The sequence below is a fragment of the Spermophilus citellus genome (assembly GCF_964194105.1).
Source record: "Spermophilus citellus genome assembly, chromosome: 3".
Taxonomy (NCBI): Eukaryota; Metazoa; Chordata; class Mammalia; order Rodentia; family Sciuridae; genus Spermophilus; species Spermophilus citellus.
The window spans coordinates 228,973,818-229,000,520 of record NC_138184.1 but is presented as its reverse complement, the minus strand read 5'-3'; the positions used below and the strand labels follow the sequence as shown (position 1 = coordinate 229,000,520).

Genomic DNA, 26,703 nt, shown 5'->3' with positions numbered 1-26,703 from the left:
CCAGGCCCAGGTGGTAGGGCCATTACATTCTGGAGCTGGTCCTCAGGAGGACAAAGAGGGCATTTGTGGTAAAGAAGTGGCTTCCTAACACCTCTGCACTCACTGAGCGAGCAGGCTGGCCTCCGCGCTCCTGAGGCCCAGGCCCAGGCCACAGCGCCGTTCCACGACGGGGAGGCCCTCCACCTCCCCTCCACCTCCCGGCTCTTGCTTCCTGCATGGCCTCGCTGCTGACTTCTCCAGCTCTGGTCTGTCATTCATGGTGTGCTGCACAGGTCATTTGTGGGGACAAAAGACAGGGGAGTCTGCAGACTGGACACTCGCCCTTGAGGCCCCAGGGGCCAGGTGGAGACAGGAGGCCACGGGATGATGTTGGGGGACAATCCCGAGGCACCTCCCCCAGAAGCAGATACAGCCATCCCAGGGCACACAAACTGCTCCAGCCATGTGGTCACCACATGGAGGACAGAGGCCTGGAAACAACTCTATGGCATAGACTGTTTGAAAATGGTCAGAGGAGGTTCCTGAGTGGTGCAGCTACGTGGGACAGCAGTTTACTGTATGACAACACTTCTTCTTCCAGGTAGAAGGGAAGGGACGACATAGGTCCACATTTATCCAGGATAAGGAAAGCCGTGTCCACTGCAGACACTCACCACGATCATGCTGCAGAGCCCCCAGCGGGGAACAGCCCAAATGCCAAGCCAGTGTTGGGTGAAGGGACACGTTGTGTATCCGCGCAACAGACCACCCCTCAACAGCGACAAAATGAACTCCAGACCCTCACGGCCACAGGGTGACTGTGAAAGTCAGTGTCTCATGAAGAAGCCCGATGCAGAACCCGCCCTGTGAAGCTCCATTGATAGCACATTCTAGAAAGGCAAAGGTGCTGAGGGCCATTACCAAGTAGATATGACGCATTGATATTTCCATGCCAGCGTACCCCATGTTAAATTTGCTGTGACCTTGCATGTGTGTTTGAGAAAGGTGACCCTGCTCAATGACCAGGGTGGATCCAGGATTAGGGTGTATCCTGCAGTTTGAGGAAGTATCCCGCTCCTTGGGTTAAGGGCGTTCCCAGTTTAAGACCTTGGGTTTTAGGGAAGTTCGATGTTGAGGATTATTGCTGCTGGAAATAGGGCGTTCCTGCTACCTGAGCTCCCGTTGAGCTCTCGTGAGATTCAGAGAGCATTTTGGGAAAAAAGCCTCGTGGAGTAGGTGAATTGGGTGGCAGCAGAACTGGGATTGCCCCAGAACGTGTGTGGAGGCCGGTGTGAGTTCCGGAATAAAGAATTGCTGTTTGAATCTACAAAGCTGTGTGGTGGCTCGTGATTCTGTGCCCAGCCAAGACATTGGCACAAAGGGACATGGCAGAGGCACCAGAGAGAGCCTCGGGGTGGAGGGGCGTGGCATCGGGGGAGATGGGGCCAAAATCGACTGAGCTGTACATTTCGAAGTGTGGACTGTTGTAGGTAAACCGCAAGCCGCACGCTCCACATGTCTTCTCTCACCAGCTTACCACCCTGTCTAGAGGCCGGCCCTTCTCTGTCCCTGCAGCCCCCTCCTGCCCTCCACCAGACAGAAAGGGCTAGCGAGGGTCTTGTCACCATCCAACCTGTGCCTGGAGCACTCTGGGTGCCACCTGCTCTGTCCCCAGCACGAGGGCACAGCATCTTCACCTGGCTGGGCTGTCCAGGGCGCAGCCTGAGCACTGAGCATGCTCCTCACGGAGCTCTGTGGGGAGAGCAGCTACCCCCGGGAAGCTGCGGCTCTCCTGCCTCTAAGTTTTCATGAATTAAAATTAGCCTGTGATTCCTCCAGGCAGGAAAGCAGCCGCTGGATGGGAAAAGAACAACAAAGCAAAGCAAAGGCACAGGAAGCTTTAGACAGAGTGCTTGGAACCGGCATGTCTGCCTGCAGCACAGGTCCCCAAGAGGCAGGAATCCAAACGGTCCACCTAATGGCTGCATCCACTAGGTGGAGCCCTGGGAAATGTGAATGTGGGCGGCCCGGGAAAGGGGGAGATGCGCCCCTTTATGGGGAAGGCGAAGGCCCCGAGGAGCAGCTGCCTCATCTCCACAGTGTGACCTTGGCACGGCAGCGCCTGGACTGAGCACGGCCACTGGCAGCCTGGCCCAGGGACGCTGCCCGGCTCCCCCTGGATGGATTGGCTACCCGCCGACAGAGGAATAGGCAAAAGATGGAAAGGGCAAGTGAGCTGTGCAGTCTGATGAACTGGGAGGAACAGCCAGACTGAGGAGCAGCTGCGATTTATAGAAGGGAAAGCCAGGTGACAGGTGGCCTGAAGAGTCAAGGTGCCACTGAAGGAAGGGAGTTCACAGAGGCAGACGTAGGTGGGCTGAGCTGGACGGGGTCTGGGTGACCTCCCTCCCAGCTGCTTTGGCCTGTCAGGCCTTGGGGAGGCCCTCAGGTTCCACTCTCAGCACGAGCAAGTCATTCCCATTCAGGCAGGGGCCAAATTCAGCCTCTCAGCATCACTGAAATAGTCCAGAGCTCTGTTAATCCTAGATCCAGCACTACTTCTGCGCCTGCTGAGATGACCAGGAAATGAATGTTTCAGGAGAATTCTCAAGTGGCTGTTCCAGAGACAACTGCAGCCTTGGTGTCACTCAGCAAGGAGGCAGGCAAGGAGGGGTGGCCCCGCTGACCAGTCCACACCACAGCCCCAGGTGGCTCAGGACACTGGCCTCCTCGGCCTTTTTCACTCAGTTGGGGTGTGTCCAGGCTCACCCCTCCTGCTGATCCATGTTGTTTAGCTACCTAATTCACTTCCTCTAACAGACAACCAGCATTTATGGGCCCCTCTGGGCCAGGGAAGGGAAACATGAACATACCGTGAAGGATACCCAGAGCCTGGAAGAGTGACGAGCCAGGCGTGTTTTCACAACCCCAGTTGGATGGGCTGAGGAAGTCCCCAAGGACAGGGGACGACCCCACTGGAAAGCACAGTGGAAACAGGCCCCGTGCAGGGAGCTGGTGGGTCTCACCAGCGACAGGCTCCACTTGGGACTTAAACAGGAAAGAGCAGGACCTGCTGGGGCAGCTTCCGTGTAGGTGCTGCCTGTGCCACAGCTGCGGGTACAACGGGCACCGTCCAAGGAATGAAGGAGAGGAGCCATTGGGGAAAGGTCACTGCACACACTCCTGGACATCCCTGAGACAACCTCCCTGCAGGACGGGCGGCAGCAGCAAGGTAAGACAAGGAGCAAGGACCGTGTGGCGTGGGAAGCCAAGTCTCCTCTCAGGTCTGGGTGGAGGATCTTCAGAGCAGGAGCTTTCAAAGTCAGGCCTGAGGATCAGAAGGACTTGGACAAGGCACACAGTGAGCCAGAGATTCTTGTTGCACATGTTGATGTGCCAATGTGTGTGGGAGTGTGAAATGAGGCACCCTGAGAGGGCGGGGGGCAAATGTCTGCACCTCCTGACTCACCACAAGCAGCTCCCTGATATGGCCTTCCTTCCCGTGGAGCCACGGAGACTCCATCCAACTTACATCTGCTCCAGGGAGCCACTGTGGATTGATCAGAGTTAGCAGTGAGGCTGAAATTTGTGTTCTATCCCAAGGGTCGGGAAACCTTGGGGAAGGCTGATTAATTAGATCTGGCCACAACGTGGAAGATCTGGGTGCCCGCCAGGAATGGAGCCTGTAGACTTTCTGTACACCCACAAGGTGCTCAGATTCACACCTCAGTAGTGCCACACTGCACAAGACCTTCACAGAGTCCTACACAGCAAGGATTTGTACACAGAGTGATCGTGTCCAGGGAGGTGAGTGGCTGCCCAGGCAGAGAGGCTAACAGGGATTTGTACCCAGGTCCATTTGACTGCAGAGCCATGGTTTCTGGTAATGCTTGCCAAGAGGTTGGATTTCAACTGGAGGGAAGAAGGGGAGGAAGACAGTAGTGGAGGGGGAGAGAGAAGCAGAGAAGAGCAAGTCCAGGTCTTGGGGAGAGCTAGGAGCTGTCCACAGTTCTGAAAACCATAGAGGCCAAATGCAGTGGGACTCTGGCCCCTGAGGCTACAGCAGAAACATCAAGACCCAGGCTAAGATGGCCTTTTCCCCCCACAGTGGAACTGCCCCACGGTACAGAAACAGCTCGAGCAGGCGACCCCTGGCAGCTGTGAAGGCTGGTGCACTGCAGAGCCAAGCCTGTCTGCGTGCGCCCAGCACCAGGCCCAGGGACTCGCACACCTGATAGGAAAACTCAGAAAGGCAACGCGCTAAGCTGTGGGGACAACAGTGCTGGAGTTGAGGATTTTACTGCTGCCCTCCTGAATGCACCCCGGGGTCTTCTCATGCACCAGGCTCAACTCACAACACGATACAGGTTTAATTAGAGGGGCACGGAAGCAAATGCAAAACCTGTCTCCATCTTCTAAGAGAACTCCAGCCTCCCGTAATCACAGTCCATGTGGCTTCCGCACTGGCTGGGCTGTCACGCCGTCCACACCTGCACGACCCTTCCCCAGACCCCCTCACTGACTAGAAACCTCTCACCTCCCTTCAGTCTACTCTGCGCCAGTACCCAGCATGCCATCAACCATGTCTCCTCCCTTCTACTCAAAACCTTTGCCATGTTCTCATTGTAAAAGCCAACCATGCCGGGTGGTGCTGAGGTTGCCTGCACTCCAGGCACACCCTAAAACTCCCCCAGCCCCCCTCCACTCTGTGGTGTCCCAGGCACACAGCAGCTGGAGCCTGCCCAGCACCTCTTGCATCCCAGAGCACTGGCGCATCGCGAAGCTCAAGTGGCACGTGTGCCCTCCCCAGCCTAGAGCTGCTCCTTCCTGCCTCTGACCTCAAGAACAAACCAACAAACCAACCCGTTGCCAGGCCCCGCTCCTCCCTCGTGAGGCTGTTCCTGAGATCAGGGTGCCCAGACCCTTCCTTTTTTCCTTCACAGATTTAAAACACCCATTGGGTGTATCTTACTGTATGTTGCCATGCAATTCTGTATCTTTCCTTTTCCATAAGAATTTCCGTAAGAATTTGAACTTCTTAACAATAGCAACCAAGTTTCCGCGGCTTGATACAGTCCTTTCAGTAAACACTTGCTGGCTCACAGTGACTTTACTGCTTCCAATGGGGGCTAAACAAGAATGGCTAAAAATTAACTGCACTAGGTCAGAACAAGATGAGATAAAAAATAATTCATTGAGCATTTAGAACTGTACATAGATGAGGCTACAAATACCTCTTCTAAGAGGGAAATCAAAATTACATGGGCTGCAGAATTACTCAAGTGTCATGGAACAAGCCCTGCTTTAGAAACATAATTAGAGGAAATTACATTATTGTAGAGGCATATTACAGCTGTCCTTGTTCAGTGGGGATTTGGGCTGGCTAGGAAGTAGTCTGATAATATTTAATTACAAGACTATAAATATATATCAGGTACATACTACAATATTAAGAATGAAGAGCTCACCAAAAGCAAACTCTCCTCTCTGCATTTCACGTGTATCATCCCCTGAGTTGTCACAAACAGCCTGGGAGGTGGGCGCTGCTACTATCATCTTTTTAAAAGTATGGAAACTAAGAACTGTGGAAGCAGAACAGTTCTCTAGGGCACACAGCTGCAGTCGGGGGCAGAGAGGGCATGTGCCTTCAGGGCTCTGAGACTGCAGGGCTACAGTCCTGGATGCCCACGTCACACTGCTGTGTGAGGCACTGAGCACTGGTACATGTGCTTCCTAAACAGTGGGGAGCCCTCTGCACCCAAGTCTGTATAGTTAAGGGTGCAACTCCAGGCAGAAGGACCTTCGTAAAACAACACCTGCCAATCGCCCTCGTGGTTCCTCTGAGTTTGCCAGACCCCCCAAATGCAAGGACAAGTCCGATTTTTCTTAAAAATGGATTTCTGTTATAAAAGGCGTTGATTTTCTCTTTAGGATGTTCAGAACAGTAGAATAGATATGAGATTGTATAACTTGAGCACATGCACACACACACACGTACATTTTTTTAAAAGGACTTGAGCCAAAGGCAAAACTAATTAAAAGAAATGTTGTGCCAGAAAAATGTCACAAGGCAGCCAATCTACAAAAAAATCTTGTCTGAAACACACAGGAGACTCATAACAGAGAACATTTAGCTGGCTAGAATCTCTACTGTGCAAGATGGATGTATTTTGTTGAGATAACGATATAAACACTTAGTGAAATGCTCTGTGATTAAAAATAAGCAGCTTTAATCCATTTATGTAAACAAATTTGCATGAAAGATGCATGTTCTTTAAGAATACACTTCTTGGAAACTTGGTGTGTGCAAGTCTAGTGAATCCACCTACAGGTAAGTGGTCTTGAAGAAATGCAGAGCAGATGCCTAGTGCTGCAGCCATCAGGGGCACACTTATCCCCACCCTCAAGGTCAAAACCACAGAAGGACAGCAGCTAGCACATGTGATAGAAGAACACAGGAGTAGGACAGAGGGGCGCCCTCTCCAGATTCTCCTTCATCACTTGCAAAAAAGAAGGCAGGAAGAGGACGCTGAAGAATTATCTAACACATCTGTGTGACTGGTGGGGAAATCTGAGGTTCTAGCTCCCAGGAAGGAGCTATGGAAGGTCAGGCAGGGGCATTAGTAGAAGGGGTGCCAATGTCCGTCTTCAGGATTGTCAGGAAGACTCTTAGGCTTCTGTATATGAATAATATAAATTTGCAAATTTTAATAGTGATATCTTGATTTTTACCAGATAAATGAGCTCTCCTCTCTCTGAAACCCACCCACAGCATAAGTTGTAGGTCCCAGGGTTGTTCTTCTGCCACTGGGAAAGTGTACAGGGCAGTTTTGTCCAGGAACTCATCTCTTGTTGATTCAAACAGGAGTTGGACAACACTCAATTTATAATCAGTTGATGAACAGCCCATCACTGGTCTTATGATAAAGATGAGGGGAGGGAGACATAGCAGTGCCATTTTGGTGACATTTGTGGGTAAAGTGGTGGCAGGAAGGGACACTGACTTCAATGCCCACCAGAGGGTGTAAATGGAACAATCCGTCTGCTATCTCTTCCAATCGTACAAGAATGCTCAGGAAGAAATAAACCAGCGCTTCACTAAAGCCGGACCTTTGTAGCTATAATGCATGTTCTCCACATCATTAAGTCTGATCTTAATTTGAATTAACCCAAGGGGTCACTTTAATAGCAGGGGGTTTGGCGTCAGCCTGCCCTGCATTGGGATCTGGTTCTTCTGTATGTGGGCTGTGAGATTCTGGGCAAGTGACTTAATTTCTCTGAGCTCTCACTTAAAATGGTAATAGGAGAAATTTTCTTGCAAGGTTGTTGCACAGGGGAAAGGTGCACAAAGCACAGCCATTAATGATGGTGGTGTGTTACTCTCATTGTTTTTAAGATGCCAAAAACAGCTCATTACTCCTTGGCACCGTCTAGGACGGGGACTGAGCAAGCCTCCAGGGCTCTGAGAGTGCAAACTGAGCTTCATTGTTGAGCCTGCCAGCTTGTTTGGCGAACTCTTGTGCCAAGTTCTTAGACTCCGTTCCTGCTAAATTCTGACTGGTGCAGTAAAATATTAACACAATGCATTAGAAATAAACTGCTTTTAGAGTTTTGTGTCTCACAAATTTATGTAAGATGAGATGAAAGATCCATCATCTATAACAAATTCTATTGTTCCCAGCAGTAGATAAATCTCAATGCATAATTATATTCCTGCCTGCCATCACCATTGAAGACATATATCTGCTTGAAAAGAAATAGAATAATTTCTTTTTACTGAAGAACATGTGAGTTTCTACTTGAAATATGTTTCTGACAAAAGGTTTCTATGAGACACTATTTTTACGAGGGAAGGCCATCTTCAGTTTCTTTGGTATAATAACAATAATAACAACAACATACATACATTATTATTAGTTTATAATAATGATGCTGAGGCTCAAACCTGGGGCTTCACATATGCAAGGCAAACTCTGCAGCGCTGAGCCCCAGCCCCAGTCCCAGCAGTCTTTGGCTTAATTTTTTGAATTATTGGACAGCATCTGTCAATCACACTTTGCTGCCTGTCTCCATGAGTGCACCTCTTCTTTGTCTGAAGTCCAAAAAAAATATTTTTGTCCACCTTTGTCTTCCGAGGACATGCCCAGTGCCACCGACGCTGGGTGGAAAGCAGATGCAGCTGAGGTAGGTGCTGCCCTCAGCGACGATGGTTTAGAGCAGCTCCTGCTGTGGGTTGCTGCTCTGGGAAAATCAGGATGGCGCTACCTAAGTATCCACAGGAGCCCCCCGATGCGGCGGTGACCCCGCTGGTTTCTTTAAGCTCTTCCTGAGCACCTGGCCTTTTCTAAGTGCCACAACGGAGCAGGGAGGGTAGATGAAGGGAAGGGGTGGGGAACAGGAAGTGCAGGAAGGACAAGAGACTCAGGAGGGACGAGGAGAGGTGGAGGGCGGGAAGGGACAGGAGAGGAGTTAGGAGAGAACGAGAGTGAGAACTCGGGACGTCGCCTGCTGGTGAGCCTCTGCGCTGACCCCACCGTGGCCTCACTAGATGCCAGCCAGCCCTCACCACCCTCGGGGTCCAAGAGTGAGGCTACCAGACAGGCCTGGAGATGCTGTGTGGCTCTGTGTGCCCACGGCTGGAAACTGAAACGTCACACCTGCCCTCCCCTCCTGCCCCCCGTCCTGCCCTCCCATTCTCCCCTCCCGTCCTGCCCTCCCATCCTGCCTCCCTGTTTTGCCCTCTCATCCTGCCCTCCCTGTCCTGCCCTCCCATCCTGCCTCCCTGTCCTGCCCTCCCGTCCTGCCCTCCCATCCTGCCCTCCTGTCCTGCCCTCCCTGTCCTGCCCTCCCATCCTGCCTCCCTGTCCTGCCCTCTCATCCTGCCCTTTTGTCCTGCCCTCCCGTCCTGCCCTCCCTGTCCTGCCCTCCTGTCCTGCCCTCCCATCCTGCCTCCCTGTCCTGCCCTCCCATCCTGCCTCCCTGTCCTGCCCTCCCATCCTGCCTCCCTGTCCTGCCCTCCCATCCTGCCTCCCTGTCCTGCCCTCCCATCCTGCCTCCCTGTTTTGCCCTCTCATCCTGCCCTTTTGTCCTGCCCTCCCTGTCCTGCATTCCTGTCCTGCCCTCCCTGTCCTGCCCTCTCATCCTGCCCTCCTGTCCTGCACTCCTGTCCTGCACTCCTGTCCTGCACTCCTGTCCTGCACTCCTGTCCTGCCCTCTCGTCCTGCCCTCTCATCCTGCCCTCTCATCCTGCCCTCCTGTCCTGCCCTCCTGTCCTGCCCTCTCATCCTGCCCTCCTGTCCTGCCCTCCTGTCCTGCCCTCCTGTCCTGCCCTCCTGTCCTGCCCTCCTGTCCTGCCCTCCTGTCCTGCACTCCTGTCCTGCCCTCCTGTCCTGCCCTCCTGTCCTGCCCTCCTGTCCTGCCCTCCCATCCTGCCTCCCTGTCCTGCCCTCCCATCCTGCCTCCCTGTTTTGCCCTCTCATCCTGCCCTTTTGTCCTGCCCTCCCTGTCCTGCATTCCTGTCCTGCCCTCCCTGTCCTGCCCTCTCATCCTGCCCTCCTGTCCTGCACTCCTGTCCTGCACTCCTGTCCTGCCCTCCCGTCCTGCCCTCTCATCCTGCCCTCCTGTCCTGCCCTCCTGTCCTGCCCTCCTGTCCTGCCCTCCTGTCCTGCCCTCCTGTCCTGCCCTCCTGTCCTGCACTCCTGTCCTGCCCTCCTGTCCTGCCCTCTCATCCTGCCCTCTCATCCTGCCCTCTCATCCTGCCCTCCTGTCCTGCCCTCCCGTCCTGCCCTCTCATCCTGCCCTTTCGTCCTGCCTTACCATCTTGCCCCCCGTCCTGCCCTACCATCCTGCCCTCCCATCCTGCCCTCCTGTCCTGCCCTCCCTGTCCTGCCCTCCTGTCCTGCCCTCCCACATATACTCTGAGGCTCTGAATCATGCATTTTTGAGAGACCCAGGAGCCGAGCAGTGCAGTACAAGGCAGAAGCAGCACGAAGACGGGTGGCCCAGTCAGAAGGGGGCACTGAGACCTCACTTCTGGGAACGCAATGCCGGAAGGACCCTCCACCATGCACAAACTGACGTGCCCAGGGGGCAGCTGGGCAGCCAGCTCTTCCAACCTGGGGCTACGGCTGCCTGGTATAAGGCAAAGCTGAAGGCACAGGGCTTCTTACTCCTCACAGACTGTGAGGCCACAGGGTGCAGTGGGAGCTTCAAGGCACTAGTGTGGCTGTGACCGGGAGTCTCCTGGGCACCCTAAGCCAACCAGGGGCTGTGCCTAATGGTGAGGCAGGGGGAGTCTCACTCTGCGGAGCCTCGAGGCTGCAGGAACCAGAGCAGGAAGTGGGCAGAGTGGCTTCACAAATGGGCCAGCAGCTGGACCCAAGTGACCCCCCCCCCCCACACCAGTGCCCTTCTAGCAGTGAACGAGGAAGGAGCCAGATTCAGCCACACATGGACCCTTCCCTGCAGAGGTCAGGGAGCCCAGCTCCTGTCTCAGGGTTGAGTAGGTCTCTAAGTAGAAGAAAAGGAAAGCATTGTCTTACCCGTGAGGAAGTTTGCTGAGGACGTAGTATCCAGTGTAGGAGTGCTGGTATATCTGAAAGACACAACGCAAGAATCAGCACGGAGACAGGCTGGGACCGTCAGATTTTTCAAATCAGCGAATCCTAGGGGACATGGGTGGGCAGAGGAGCTAATCTGGTAGCCTGAGGTAAGGTCTGCATGGACCTGGAGGCTGGCTTGCATATCCTGTCTATCTTCATCACTTGCATGGTTTGAAGGACAGCCACAGGCTGGCAGGCGTCTTGTGGCTACTTGGCTTGTGATCAGGTCAGGAACACAGACACCAGGTTTAACTAAACACAGCACAGAACTAACAAGGACACTGTGGTCATCAGAGACCATTCCGCACAGTTGGCGAGACCTGGCAGGACAGGAGGACCCACGTGTGGCTGGAGTTTCTGTGGGTGATGGCTCTGGCCAGCTTTGTCCTTGCCTCACAGGCACCAGAAACTCAATATGCTCCAGAAACTCAATATGCTCCAGAATCGACTTGCACAGAACCCCCCCCCCCTCCCACCGCTGGCCCAGCCTTGTTCTCCTGTGATAATTCCTAGCTCAGCTGTGGCTCCACTGTCCACTCAGTAAAGTGAGTTGGAAATTTAGTTATCCATGACTCCATTCTCTGCCCCTTCCTTCCCTCACTCCAATTCAGCTGACCCCAAAGAGTGCAATTCTTCTGGAGTCTTCCCAAATCCATTAGCTGCTTCTCCTCCCTGGGGAAGGTGCCTTCATTCAAATTCCTCTCTTGGCCTCCAGAGAAAGAGCCGATCTTTCCCCTTCCCTAGGTGAACCTTGAAGTCTGGGTCCCAGCCCTCTGCTTCTTGCTGAAGGTCAGCCTCTTCCGCTCTGTGACGACTCCTCCACTAACCCTGTCCACCATTCCCTCTCCCAAATCTGGGGAATATTAACTCAAATCATTAAAAAAAAAATCCTTGGACACACTCCCCTTTAGCTTCTCTTTCAATTACAGTGACACTTCACCTGAAAAGCCTGCTGTGTCACCGGTTCCTGGCTAGTTCCTCTCTAACTCTGTTATCACTCGGATCCGGACAGGCCCCGTGTGTTGAAAGCATGGTCCCCAGTGCAGTAAGGGTTAGAGGTGGGTTTTAGGAAATGATCGTATCGTGAGGGATTTCATTTTTCTAGTGGGTTAATCCATTGGGTGGAGTAGTATTTTGAATAGACCACTGGGTGGTAAGTTAGGCAGGTGGGGCTGGGCTAGCGGGTTGGCCTTTTGGGGACTCCATCTTTCCTGCGCCTTTTCTCCCTGCTTCCCAGCTGCCGTGACTGGACAGCGTGCTCCACATGCCCCCCCACCATGAGGTTTCTTCCTTGGAGACAGCCAGCGTGATGGGTGTACACCCGCGCTGACCTGTTCCTATGGTCCTTCTGGAAAGCAGCCTTCTCTTCCACATCTGGGGAGTGGGCCCAGTGGGGGTGCCACTGTTTCTAGGAATGAGGTCAATAAGCTGAAATCATCTAGAGAAGATGGCCAGGTTGACTGAAGTCTGGAAATGAGCCAGTGGAGGTGGACCATCCAGAGAAGAGAAGACCAAGGGACCAGGGGAGAGACCATCAAGGTTTGAGAGAGCACCGAGAGTTAGTGTTCCTGCTTTCTCTCAGGGAAAGAGGATTGCTGACATGCACACATCAAGGAGACAGGCTAGGGCAACCATCTACTGAAACTATTCACTGCCATAGAGGCTTATCGACCCTGTTCACAAAAGCACAAAAGCCATTTGCTGGTGCAACCAGGAAAGCCCGGGGTGGTGAGGTTGAGCTGGGTGACCACTGCAATTTCTTTCCACTCAGTTGCAAAGATTCCTCAAGTCCCAGGTGAGCATGGCTGCTCCTGCCCTCACCTCTCCACCCTGCCTAGAGTACAAGTCTAACTGCCTCTCAGTGCAGCCACCCTGTCTGGACCTTGGATCCATGAGCTCAAGCCTTAGCATGTCGAATCTGACCAGCTGTGGCTATGACAAAGATGACTGATGTTCCTCCTATGAGCCAGATGAACACTCTCTCTTTGCCAAGGTTCTGCAGGAGGCTCGGCCCCTCGCAGAGCCGGTCTCAGCTGGGATTTCAATCTCCTGTTCCCTCAGCGTCTTTCCCGGGCACTAACCCAGGACTCTTGCCCAACTTGGGAGTTCCTGCCAGTCTCTGTCCCACCCCGTGGCTGGTGGTCCGGGAACTGGAAGTCCTGCTGTGGAAGTTAAAGGATGGTGGGCGAGTTAGTCCCTGTGCAGGGGCTACTCCTTCTCAGGCGGAGGCCACAAGCACCTGGCTCCAAGCACCACATTCGGCTCACGTTCCCACACACCCTGCCCGTTGGCTCCGCAGCATTTTCATAAACTCGAACCTCCTGTGATGATGTAAGAGGAAACGTTTCCTACAGGACCCAGGTAACTAGGTAAAGATGGGAAGAGCAAAAAGTGAGTGTGGTGAGTTCAGAACGCACCAGGCCAACAGTGGGAAGACATCATGCAAGCTCGAAGTTCTTGGTTTTCTCCTGTGCTCTGGTTTAGATGCGGTTTGGATGTATCCTCCAAGGTTAGCATGTGGGAAGTGGAGTCCCTGATGTGGTGGCATTAAGAGGTGGCAGAGCTTTAAGAGGTTACACTCAGTTGGTGGTGGCCAGGTCATTGGGCACCACCCTCAGATGGGATTGATGCAGTTCTCATGGGGCGCCTGTTAGTGCCCACACATCCCCACACTACATACTGCACCTGCTACGAGGCCTCTCCCAGAGCTGAACGCAGTGGCAGCAATGCTCCTGGACCTCCAGAGCTGGGAACTACCAGCCCAATATGACTCTTTTCTTTATAAACTCCTCAGCCTTGGGTAATTCATTACAGCAATGGAAAACAAATCAACACACCATCACAGGAAAGATATGGTTGCACAGCGTTCCTTCCCACTAGGCGCAACTTACAGTTTAGTGCAACAATGTAGGCAAGGGTCAGCATACAGATGTACAGTTGTCAGACTCAAAAGGCAAAACTAATGGGCAAACCCTTAGGGTTCAGTCTCCGTCTCCCCTCCTGGAATAACCCCTCTTCCACAAACCCTTTTAAATTTAAGAAGGTAGAAGTGGGGTCCCTTCCTTCTTGAACCTGCAGCCTGTTTGAATGGGTACCTCAATGTCTTCTTCTGAGGCCCAGCAATTATCTTGCACCCAATCCCTGTTTGTCCAAGCCTCTGTCTCCTCCACACGCAGTATTTCACTCATTTGCATTTGCATATGGCGGCAAAAGGATTGAAGTGAGGATGCGTCCAAATCTTCTATCTCAGAGACGAGCATCAGAAGTTTCAGTTGTGATCCTAGAGACGTTTCCAGATATCCACCTCAAAAGCATCTTCTGCAGCCAGGAGTACGTGGGTGACTTCTGTCATGTCCCCCAGCCTCCACCTGGACGTTCCAGTTCTGACAGCTGCATCGTGGGCCTGGGTTCTTCTGGATCGAGTGGAATCAGTGAGTGGCGAGGAGGCACCCCATGGAGGGCTCCAGGAGACTCCCTTCCCATCTGATGTCAAGAACATGCGCCAGCCTGCCCTCCCCCCTTCCCAAGTATGTCACATCCTTGTCCCCTCCTTGGCTAGACACTGAGGACTGACGCCCGGGTTTGCCTGGCCCTGGCAGCTGGCCTCCAACTTCCCTGCGTTTCTAGTCCGCTGTCTGCCAGACCTTTCTGCGGACTCACTCCAAATCTTCCTGGAGGATGCAGCAGTTTCTTCTCTTTTCCTGGCTTGATCGACTTCCTGCTCTCACCTGCATAGACAGACGGCTACAGAATCGGCCTTCCAGAGAGACAAGATAAAAATGAACAAGATGTCCTTATGTTGTCCGTGCCTTCAGAATTCACAAAACATCTTCCTTCATCCTTAAACTGACCTTCAGGAACTTGTTGCTGGAGCAGTTTTTCTTGCTTTGTCTTTTAAATTAAGAAACTGAGGCTCAGAGATAAAAATCCATGCATCCAAAGTCACCTCGTGTCAAAGGAAGGGAACCAGAGAATTACTGTTGTGATATTAGTTTGAAACTACTTCTGGGATAAAATGCTGGGGGGAAACTTCTGCCACCCCAGACCACCTCTTCTCTACCGGCTGGAAATGCTCCTCTGTTAGGTCCCTTTGCAAGACTGTCATTTGAAAAAGAACTGGGGGAGACTCATACGGAAGCCATGGCTACTACCCTACCGAGAGGGGTCAGCTGCTGGTCATGGAAACCATTCCTCAGAATGGCCCAGACTCCAAGGCAGGTGCTGAGACAGTGTGGGAAACAGGGACTGAGGGCAGCGGTGGGAGGAGCCAGTGGAGGACACTGTGCCCACCCAGCAGACAGGGGCTGGCTGCTGTGCCCCACCCAGCTCCTGCCCAGCCCCCGCTGCAACTGTCTCCTCTGGTGCCAGAGGTCAGGGGCACTGGGCTCCCTCCCGAGGACAGACAAAGGTGGCACACCACATCTCCTCCTGGGTAAACAGGCACTGAGGGGACGGAGCCTGGTGTCTGGCACGTGTTGTGACAATACAGGCATCTTCATGCACCACAGGAATGTCTGTGCACGGGGCGCAAACCGCACCTGAGCCGGTCTTCACAGGGGTCAGGGGAGAAGTCCAGCCGACTCAGCGTCTTCCTCTCCTCCTCTCCTCCACCTTCCCTCTTCCCCATCCCCCCAGTGGTCTTACAAAGGAACCCTCGTGTGTCTGTATCCATATGGAACTGGCTTCCGGCCAGGCAGTGTCCCTTCTGACATTCGAATACATCGTTCCAATGCTCAGTTTTTATAACCTGCTTACCCCTGCGCTTGGCTGTTCTGCCCACTGGTATGGCCAGGCTGTGGGCAGGGAGGCTGTCAAGATCCTCCTGGCCTTCCTGTTTGTGGCACCGCAGACACCTCCTGTCCCCCGGGCCACTTATTCCTCTGCCACCAAACTTGCTCTTCCCCTCCTTCTGATCCTCTCTGGAGAACCCAGGACAGACCTGCTTTGTCTCAGTGCTTCCCAAGATGCTGCGTGTTTCCCCGACACTTCCTCCCCTTCACGTGACCTTCTGCACATCCCCTTCACCGCTTGTCAAGGCCCATCCTCAGCCCTCCGCCCCGTCCAGCCCTCCAGGGATTGCATCTCAACTTTCGCTTCCCAGTTTCAGCAGCTGCTGCTGCTCGGCTCCCTCTGTCCCCCCCCCCCCCAAGCTCCCCAGAGGCCATCACCAGCCCTGTTGACCCTTGGCCTGGGGTGGGCCACTCTCTTCTTGCATTTCCTCTTTCCACGTCCTTCCAGATCCCCACGTCCTTTAAATCCCTTGGGTCCCACCAGGCCCAATGCTCCTGCTCCGTGAGCCTTTCCTGATACCAGAAGTTCTGACCTCCTTGGCTTCCCAGCTGTGTTTTGTACTGTTCCACCTGTCGGTCGAGCTTGTCATTATATCCACGTAGGCACACGGGTCCCGCCACGAGCATCCACAGGTGTTTGAAGTCGGGTGAGCTCTGCTGCCCACAATCCGTGCTGGCTCTCCAAGCCCCTCGCTGCCTTCACTTGCCACCAGATCAGCTGTGGGTGGGGAGGACAAACACAGAAAGAAGCCCACAAGTCCACCGTGGCAACAAGCCGTGGGCACGCAGAACACGTCCTGCAGGACTTGGCATGGCTCAGTCTTGTGGGCTCCCGGGCACGGCTGGAGGTGCTCTGTGCTCAGGGGGGTTGAGTGGCTGCACGGGTCACCAAGTGTAGGGAGCCTTTGCTGTCCACCAGGTGAGGCTGGACCTTGAGGCTTTAAGGGAGCCTCCCGCTGCCCCAGAGGAGGGCACTGGACATTCCTCACAGCCACAGGGATCAGCAGCAGTGGCCTTATGACAGCCGCATCACCAAAGGTGCCCACTGTGCTGGAGGTTCTCGTTAACACTGCTTCTCTCTCCCACTCTGAGGCCGGCTCACAGGGCCTCCTGGTAAGGTGGACTGGTCAGTACAGGAATTCATGCACTCGATGAATGTCCTGAGCATCTACTGTGGGCACCACTCTAGTGAAAAGTGCAGGTCAATCTCTGAATCGAGGGAGCAATGTAAAATAGTAAGCAAGAAAAATATCAGTGAATAAGACGTAAGTGAAGGACATTCTGCACGTGTGACACTACACTCTAGGTGAGGTGGTAAAATGTGCTCACCGCCTGCCTCCCTGTCATTATCAAAAAAGTTTTAGCCACTGTTTATCGGGGCTCCGAGAGCCCTGGGTTGAACGTGTTCTAAAGCTCATAAGTTGAGGTCCTTACTCTCAGTACCTTAAAACATAACTTTCTTTGAAAACCGGGTCTAGACAGAGGTTATCAGATTAAAACGAGGTCTTCAGGCACCGATCCTCTATGCCTATCAAAGGGACATGGGGACAAGGAGACAGACCCACATTGAGGGAAGAGACATGGGAACATTGGTGGAGACAGAGGCATCAGGGACGCACGCTCAGGCCGAGGCACATCAAGGACAGGCCTGAGCCACGAATGGGGAGAGACAGGAAGCATCCCCACAGGCTCCAGGGCCACGCCCTGCCCACACCTGATTTTGGACTTCCAGCCCCAGAATTCCAAGACAGTACATTTCTGTTGTTCTAAGCCACCTGGTTTCGGTTCTTTGTCATGGCAGTCTGAGGAAACGAAGCCATCAAATGTGACCCCTGTTGGAATCTGCATTACCTGGAGAACTGTTGGAAAAGTCAATCGTCCTGTGTACAATCATCCTGATGGGATGGGGAATCAGGACACAGCGCCATGTGCTGTCCGTTGAGGCCGCCACACAGGCCTGGGGAACAAGTCGCCTGCCGCTACCCAGGGGACGGTGTGTTTCCAGCACAGTGCACAGCAGACTTGCAGACCATAGTCCCTGGGCATGTTTTCTGCAGAGGCCATTGTTAGCAGTGCAGGGGTGAGTTGTACCCCTGGGATGTCGGCCATCAGCCTGGGTGGGCCACAGGCCGGGGCTGGGCTATCTGCGGGTCTCGCGTCCTACTGGGAACGCCGCCTCTCAACCAGGAATGCATGTTGCATGCTGGAGGGGCTCAGAGGCCCCTGAAGCACAGCACTGGCATTGGGAAAAAGAGAAAGATGGCCCTTGGGGTGCATTCCTGTCCTGCAGCTGAAACCCGACTTCTACCCCAGAAATGGCATTCTCAACCAAGGTCATCTTAACTTAATCCCAGTCTCTCATGACGAATCCCTCACAGGTAGAGAAAATTTGATAGGAGGAGTGACTAGAGTCCAGAATCCACCAGGAACAGTCAGCTGAGAGTGACCTGCATGTGCTGGCCACACGCATCCTCGTCCTTCCTGTCCCCACCGGGTTTTAGGGAGGCACTTCTGAGCTCCCTCCCTCCTCCATCCCGGCTGCTCCTGCTGCCTGGAGCACTCAGCTCCTTGGCCTCCTGTGGCCTTGGCTTAGACCTCAGAGGCCTCTCCCTTAACGTCACTGTAGCCAGCTACAGCCTCTAAGCCTCCTCGCATGGCACTGCTGGGGCCATCGGCCGAGGGTGGGGACAGGGACTCGCCTGCTCTGATCTGCCTTGTTCCCTGCCGTGGCCACCCCTCCTGGAGGAACCAGCCATGTGAGCCACAGGAGGCCTGCACCCCAGCTCTGAGGGGATTCCAGAAGTCCTCGTGGTCCTGGCCCACTGGACACCACGTGCCAGATGGCTGGGACCTGCTGTAGCCATCACGCTGCAGCAGCACCCGCAGCGAGGCAGGGCAGCCAGGACCACGGCCCTGGCTAGCCCGGCCCAGCCTGTCCATAAGCTCACCTCCCCCCCTGCCTCCACGTCACCCAGTACAGTGCCACCATCACCACCAAACGCACCCCAGAGACGTCAAGTGGAAGTGCTGTTGCCAAACTCAGGGTGGCAACAGGTGGCCCCAGACCCCGGGACACGCAGTCTCCTCAGTGTCCTGGGAGGGGCCCGCTGCCTGGCAGGGCAGCACCACACTGGTTCCCAGGTTAACTAGGAAAGGCACTCGGCAAAGGAAATTCGGCCAGGACCTGGTGAGAGAGGCCAAACGCAGACCAAGCAAGCCGAGCGGGGCGTGTGTCCAGAGCACCTCTCAGGGAACCACAGGGCACCACCCGCGTCAGCCGGCACACGCCGCTTCCCGGGACGCCCCCTGGGCCCAACGTCAGGTGGGAAGAGAGGGCAGGGGACTGAGGAACAGCGAGCACAGGCTGAAGAAGAGAAGACCAGCAGCAGGAAGGGAAGACCATTTCACCCTTCAGAGGGAAGAGCCGGGCGCACAGCCCAGCCTTGCCTAGCAGACAGCACCTATGGAACCAAGGCTCAAACAGCCCCGCCCGCTGGTGACACGCAGGGCTACAGCAACCACACGTGACATTAGGTAACACACCTGAATCGCAGACCCACCCTCAGCAGGCTTCTGAACCACGCCAGGGCCACTAGGGGAAGCTAGGACACCATCCGACACCAAGGCACACCCCCGGGAGGGAGCCGGGGGCAGGGTCCCTACAGCCCAGGTCCAGAGTTGGCTGGTGCTGGGAAGAGAGCTCTGGGGAATGTGGGGGCCGTAATGAGATGGGGCCTCCATTCTCAGTCCTCAGGGTAGGTTGCCTCTCTCCATCTACGAATGTCCAAGTACATTTCTCAAGGAGTCCCAGGAGATGTGAACTGTAGGGCTCTCTGAAGCCAGACAGGGGCTCCCAGAGCTCCTGAGGGTCTCAGCCTGAGACTGGAGGCAACACTGCGGGCCTCAGTGCAGAGGCCTGAGCTTTGCTCTCCCTGTGAGCCCTCTGCCGTGATGGACAGGGAAGGATCCTCCAGAGAGCATGGACATGAACTACCTGAGTGTTTGGTAGACCCTGTATGTGAGGTCAGCAGTGTGCAAACAAGGGTTTGAAAATGAGCACAAAATGCAAGAGCACTCCGATTGGTGGCAGGGAAAATAACTGCTGCCTTCAACACAACTTCCACTGTGACAGCACGCTACAGCAGCACCCGTGCAGGAGTAGCGCCATCAGTTAAAATCATGCAGCGGGACAGCTGGGTCAAATGGCGGCTCCATTCCCAGATTTCCAAGGAATCTCCATACTGCTTTCCAGATTGGCTGCACCGATTTGCAGTCCCACCAGCAGTGTCTGAGTGTGCCTTTCCCCCACATCCTCACCAACACTCCTTGTTTGTATTTTTAATAGCTGCCGTTCTGCCTGGAGTGAGATGAAATCTGAAGAGTAGTTTTGATTGGCATTTCTCTAATTGCTAGAGAGGTTGAACATTTTTTCATATATTTGTTGATCGATTATATATCACCTTCTGAGAAGTGTCTGTTCAGCTCCTTGACCCATTTATTGATTGGGTTTTTTGATTATTTGGTGTTAAGATTTTTAAGTTGTTTATATATCCTGGAGATTGGTGCTCTATCTGGTGTGCACGTGGTAAAACTTTGCTTCCAAAATGTACGCTCTCTATTCACCTGTTTCTTTTGCTGAGAAGAAGCTTTTTAATTTGTATCCATCCTATTTATTGATTCTTGATATTAATTCTTGTACTAAAGGAGTCTTGTGAAGGACGTCTGGGCCTAATTCAACATGATGGAGATTCGGGCCTACTTATTCTTCTAATAGGCACAGTGTCTCTGGTGTAATTCCCAGGTCCTTGATCCACTTTGAGTTGAGTTTTGTGCGTGGTGAGAGATAGGGGTTTAATTTCATTTTGTGGCATATGGATTTCCAGCTTTCCCAGCACCATTTGTTGAAGAGGCCGTCTTTTATCCAGTGTACGTTGTTGAGTCTTTGTCTAATATAAAATGACTGTAGAGAGGGCAAAGGGGAGCAAGGGGAAGGGAGGGGGTGTGGGGGTAGGAAAGACAGTGGAATGGGATGGACGTCATTACCCTAAGTACACGAATGAGACATGAATTGTGTGAATATACTTCGTGTACAACCACAGATTTGAAAAATTGTACTCTATATGTATAATATAAATTGTAATGCATTTTTCTGTCATATATAACAAAATAGAAAAAAAATCATGAGCTGCAGGAAAATGCAGCTGCCCTGGGCCAGTAGGGTCGTTCTGAGCCCCCCATCCTGCTTGGCAAAGCTGTTCACAGGGAAACTTGGTGCGCTACACTAAAGGGTTCTTTATATAGCTTCCGGTGTAAACAATTCCAAAACCATTTCAGGAATCACAGCGTGCTGTGCCTTTGAGGACAGATTGTCAAGTGGGGGTGGGGGGCAGGGCAACATCTAATGCTGGAACTTTAGAACCATGTCATCAACGGTTTGGCTGTGCACTGGCCACGTACTCAAGGCCCTCACCGTAACTCAGAAGGATCCTCCCAGATCTGGACCAGGCTGCTGAGCTCTGTTCAGCTTCTCCCAGAGCTGAAGGTCCTGGAGGAACTTAGCTGGCCATGGGAAGCTTTTCCAAGAGCGACTTCTGCAGCCCAGCTCTAGGGGGCAGTCCTCAGGGCCCTGGCTCGCACTGGAACCGAGCATGTGGGCTCCTGGGTCTGCCCAGGTTTGTGCATCAGCCCCTGAGACCTTGACGAGGCTGTGCAGGCACTGCAGAAGGGCCCCTGGGTGGGCACACGGCACTGGAGAGCCTGTCCTGGGTTATAGCCCTGGCTCCACTGGGAATTACCTGGACTTACACAAAGCTCAGGTGACACCACTGAAGAGCCTGGTTCACTAGGCTGCTGTCACAGGAGCCCATGTGCACTGGCACCTGCGACCCTTCTCAGGATAACAGACACTATTAGATCTCCACACACCTATAAATCTGCACCCCAGCAGGTAAACACACGCCAACGTGTTTGACCTTGGCCACTGCTGTCCTCTGCTGTCAGCCCCAGCACTGAAGGACACCGGGCCTTTTCAGGAGTTTCCGTCCTGTGTTGAGAACTTCTCCATCCCTCCCCAGTCACAAACACGACCCCCCGTTAGCACGGGGTGTAGGTCAGTGTGCTTGTCTGTCACTGTGGCAGGTGAGGCCATCTCCGGTGACGGTTCATTATCATGACTCACTATTTGCTTTTCTATAAAATGGAGCCCATCGAACCCAGATCCTAGTGGCATTGCTGCTGACAACTAAGTGGCAGTGGTATCAGGCCTGGGGGACTTGAAGGTGACAGCAAATACGCGCAGCTGGCAGGTTTCACACTGTTGACCACAACATGGAGCACAAATGCCCAGGAATGAGACACGGTGCAGGACTGGCAGCACCGGCATGGATAACCACTCAGCCTGGCCACTGGGCTGCTGTGCCACTGTGCAACCCTGGGAGAGTGACCAACATACACTGGGGACAATAGCATGGAGCCCACGTGCTGCAGTCAGAGACGATGACATGACGAGAAGGTGCACAGGAATCGTTCTTAGGGGCAGGTGTGTGCCGAGCTCTCCACCCAGACAGCAGCCTTCATGGAAACCGACCCCCTAGAAGTGTGCAGGGGGGCTGCAGTCTGCCTTCCAGGACAGCATGGCTCTGGGCACAACATGAGCTTTCCTGGCATCAAACTCAGTGACGTCTGGGGCTCTGTTCTGCACCGTGGCTTCTGGTGGATAGGTGTCTGCTATACAAGGGGCCCCGCTGAGGAGCAAGACCACAGTGCACAGGCACATCCAGATGGGCTGGTTGCAGAGGAAGCCGTCCCTGGGAGCAGGGCCACGATGCATGTGCACAGGCAGGTCCAGATGGGCTGGCTGCAGAGGAGGCCGTCCCTGAGAGCAGGGCCACGATGCATGATGCATGTGAACTGGCAGGTTCAGATGGGCTGGCTGCAGGGGAGGCCGTCCCTGGGAGCAGGGCCACGATGCATGTGAACTGGCAGGTCCAGATGGGCTGGCTGCAGAGGAGGCCGTCCCTGGGAGCAGGGCCACGATGCATGTGAACTGGCAGGAACAGATGTGGCTGGCTGCAGAGGAGGCCGTCCCTGGGCCTCTGTGCACACAGCTCCCTCTGCCTCTCCAGATATCAGCTCCGAGAGCCACGGCAACTCAGGCAGGGCCTGCTTGGTCCAGAGACAAGTGGATGTGCTTTTCCCCACAGGGTGACATGCTGGACTGGCAGCTGTTCTCCAACCACAGAGGGGTCGGAGTTAGGAAAGGTGGCCAGGACTCTCATGGGGAGCCACATGTGAAGAGTCTTACGGTGAACAGAGAGGGGGCTGAACTAGGGGAGTCCTGGGCCAGTGCTGGGCGGCCAGCTGGGCGGGTCCTTCCCTACTGACGCCGCTCTGGATCAAGTGTTATTTCCCACGAGAAGGAAGCGGGGCCCAGCCCGTGACCCACAGCGCCCTTGTCGTCCTCAACCCTCCTTCTTCCCCCACCTGTCTTCCCTTGGCCTGGACTCTGGGTTTTCTCTTTAGATTTCTCCTGAGAATGATTTGCTGTTTCCTGGGAGGAAGTTCATGGAGCTGTTCTTTCCTTATTTATAAGCTGATAAATACGTAACCTACACACGCGCATATTTATTAAGGTACTCATCCCCTGACGTGTACATCTGTCCATCTGCCCTGCAAGTGTCCATCGAGCAGTCACCAACAGTCAGGGCTGGTGTGTGTGTATGGGGGGGAGGGGGAGGGGGTGGGGTTGGAGTCCCTGGCTGTGTGTCACAGACTGCCAGGGATAAAACAGCCTGGCCACCGACAGCAGCTTCGGTCAGGAAGTCTGGCCAAGGGATCTCATCCCACAGTCATAATGCACGTCTCCACAGGTTCATTCATCAGATGGAGGGGTGGTGGGGTTAGAAACCAGGTGCCCTGCCTCCTCGCCGCTGCTGCCCAGGCCGCAATCACCCTCCATGCAGTCCGTATTCCCAAAGCTCCTGCTTCCAGCGTGGGCCATGGTGCAGGGAGAGGTCCTGTGGGAGGACAGGGGCCTCCAGGTGCCATCCCCACAGCTAGCCCCTCCTCTGTCTGCTCTGACCATGAGGCACTGGGCCCTGCAGAAGCTCCTGGGCTGGCTGTATGCTGGACGTCCTGGCTAGGCTGCTGGGCCTTCTGAAAACTGGACCTGGCACACTCTGCACAAGACAGGCTGATGTGCAGCAGGACCTTGAACACTGCTGTTGAAGTGGGGAGGGTCACCTGCCAATGGCATCCACGTCAGTGGTCATGTGGAGGTCCCTGGGGAGGGCCGTTCCAGGACCTCCAACTTGCAGCTGCGGTTTGCCTCAACAAAAGGTTATGGGTTTTGACTTGATGAGATTATATTTTAAGAAACTAAGATTGGGGAATTTGGGCATTTGCTTCCTTTGAATGGGATGAACTCTTCCACATCCGGAATGACCCATGGCTACAAGGCAGCCACTGGCTGCTGCTCCTCTGGCAGCAAGGGACTCAACGTCAGCTTCCTGCTAATTTCCTCTCCTACTCACACTGCTTCCTTTTACTTACTTGAACCCAGTTCTAGTTAAAAAGCGCTAGCTCACATTTGGCGGAAGTGATTTTCTGGTGCATTGAGTGAGTGCCTGGTACCCAGGGGTCACGGACAGGATTCCCCATCCCTGTCCTCACCTGCCAGCCTCTGTCCCTCCCAAACCTGCAACCCTCTGTGTTGTGTTTCAGACTCCCACTAATGCTGTTTTGGATCCTTCCTTCCTCCAACTCAAAGATAAAGGGGAACTTTAGAACTTCTTAGGATCACAGTTTCATGGATGACTGTGAACGCAGTGAGACTTCCATGCCTGCAGGTTCCACACCTGACGGCAGGTAATAAATAATCAGGAAAACTTGCGTCTGTATTGGGCATACGGAGACCTTGCTTCTCTTTGCCATGGTCCCTAGACAACACAGGACAGCAGCCAGCTATTGCACAGTATTTACACTGTGTATCTAGGGATGGTTCAGTGCACACAGGAATATGTCCCCAGGTTACAGGTAAATACTACACCATTTCGCGTAAGGAACCTGAGTTCCTTAGATTCTGGTATTCTGGCACCAAGCCCCATGCATGCCCAGGGTTGACTATATTCCACTTTGAAAGGACTGAGAGCACTGTCCTTAGCCATGAAGATTCCTAAGACTTTCAGGAGACGGGCCAGCATCAGAGTCCCCAGGGGTGGACCTGAGCATTAGCTTCTTCAGCTGCTGGGAGCTCTTCAGGCTCAGAAACATCTGGAGCCTGATGCTTGGGCTCACTCTCTGGGGGTTGGTGGAGATAATGCCTGAGGCTGCTGCCGCCGGGAGCTGGTCCTGGTCAGGCAACAGCTGCCTGTCCTGTGGAAGGTGTGAGGCTCCTGGGTCAGGGCCCGCGGCCTGTGATCATGTGACTCTATTTGGGCTGGACCTGTCACTAGGGAGCTGGTGGCCCACCTTCTTTCCAAGGGAAAGGAAAATGCCTCCTTCAGCACTGGAGGGGAAACGCCAGAGGAATCAACACTGCCCCGTTCTGCGGATACGGGGCCCTGGAACAAGCACATCCTCAGAGGACGAGAGCAGAGCTGAGACTATCCCCCGGGTGGGAAGCAGGGGCCGGAGTCACTGTCTTCTGCCTGAAGAGCTCCCACTGGGGATGAGCCAAGGCTCGGTGTAGACAGTGGTGAGTGTGCTGAGTGCCGCTGAGTGGCACAGTTATGGAGGGTTGACTTGACGCAGAGCAGGTGTCTACATCACCAAAAGCTACTGAAGGGAAATGGATTTTAATGGCTTTAAATTTAATAGGTGATGAATACTCATTTAGAAAGAAATGTACATAGAAGTGATAGTCACTCAGAGAGAAAATGTAAATGCTCTCTCTGGTAACTGAGCCTAGGAGGAGAGGCTACGATAGGAGGAGCATGAGCTGTGACTTGGGCTCCGGGGTTTTCTGTTTTCTTTCTTACCGTTAGTGACGGCATATCATTATTGGCCACTTGTGGAATAAGAATGAGTGCTAGGATCGCAGGGCTATCAGGCTCACCAAGGATTGTTGCCCACTCTTCTCGTTTTGCAGGTGAGGAAGCTCTTATTGATAAAGACGGGCCGAACCTAGGCCTCCGGACCACCCAGCTCCACACACCTCACTCCTGTGCAGGACCCTCCCCTGCAGGAACATCCACAGCCCCAGAACCTGCACACTTGAAATTCCAAACATCTCCAGCTGAAGCAGAACTCCTGCTGACCACAGTGCCCAAGCTAGGCCCTACTGCATGCAGGGAGCCAAAGGCATCTGCCTGGATGAGCCTCACTGAATCCCCTGGGGAAGCAAATGATGAGTTTGCACACTGACGTGGGAGACAGGAGACACACTGCGCCCACTCTGCAGTCCTTTGTCAAGGGTGAGTCCTCAATGAGCCTCTCACAGAAACAGTCCTCAGGGCACCCTCCCGTCTTCCTGTTACCTGATAAAAGCACTCTGGATGGTTAATGCTAATATCGGAGGTGCTTCCCTTGAGTGAGACAGGAACAATTCAGCTAGCTCCCGGGAGAGTGCAACCGAAGCCCCTACTCCTCACAGTGCTGTGACATCAGTGTAAGCACAACCAACAGGATGCGAGTCACTCGGAAAGCAGGGTCCTCAAGCAGAGGCAGGACAACATAGTCAGAAACAAACAGAGCTATAAACCAAAAAGCCCCTGAGACGCGGAGGCCCACGGTCTGCACCTGAGTTCTGCCTGCAGAGGAGCAGTGGCTGCACTTGCTCTACACACAGGACGGGTGCCTGCGTCTCCCTCTCCCCTGCCAACCTCGCCACCCAGGACTACGGTAGTAAGACAGTCTGCGGCTCCTCCTGGGACTGAATGGACAAAAGCGGGAAATTAAAAACCAGCAGAGCAAAGGCACTCAAAGGAGCGAGGGCCAGCTCACCCTCCGCAGCCCACGACTGGAAGAGGGAGGAGGAGCAGGAGAGCAGCAGACCAGGTACGCTCCCAAGTGCGGGGTCAGGAAGGAGAGGAGGGCGGCCGAGGGCCTGGGGGGCGAGGGGGCTGAGGGAGGCTCTGCAGGGCCACCTCAAAGGACAGGTGTGGGGAGAGCAGAAATGGCCTCCCGTCCAGGCCCCTTGGCCTGCAGCTGGAGGACACCCAGCCAGGTCCCGCTGCCCGGCCTCTGCACGCGCTGGACGGCCGAGAACCAAGGGCCAGGTCTGGGACTGGGCTGCCGATCTTCACGACTTTCAGAGAAACGCATCTCATCACAAGTTTCATTGAATCAAGAGAACGTGGGACAGGAGTGGAGGACGTGGTGCTGGGCAGAGTACC

At 54.1% G+C, this 26,703-nt stretch overlaps 1 protein-coding gene across 3 annotated transcripts in view; it reads right to left on the bottom strand.

The window, feature by feature from the left end:
- The window catches only part of DPP6 (dipeptidyl peptidase like 6), a gene marked incomplete at its 5' end in the record, with an annotated part of 757,264 nt that overhangs the window by 166,248 nt on the left and 564,313 nt on the right, over nt 1-26,703 (bottom strand). For all 3 annotated transcript variants that reach the window (XM_081284194.1, XM_081284192.1, XM_081284193.1), the window contains one exon: nt 10,521-10,573. In XM_081284194.1, the coding sequence (XP_081140320.1) occupies nt 10,521-10,573 (53 nt within the window). The remainder of the gene's footprint in view (nt 1-10,520; nt 10,574-26,703) is intronic.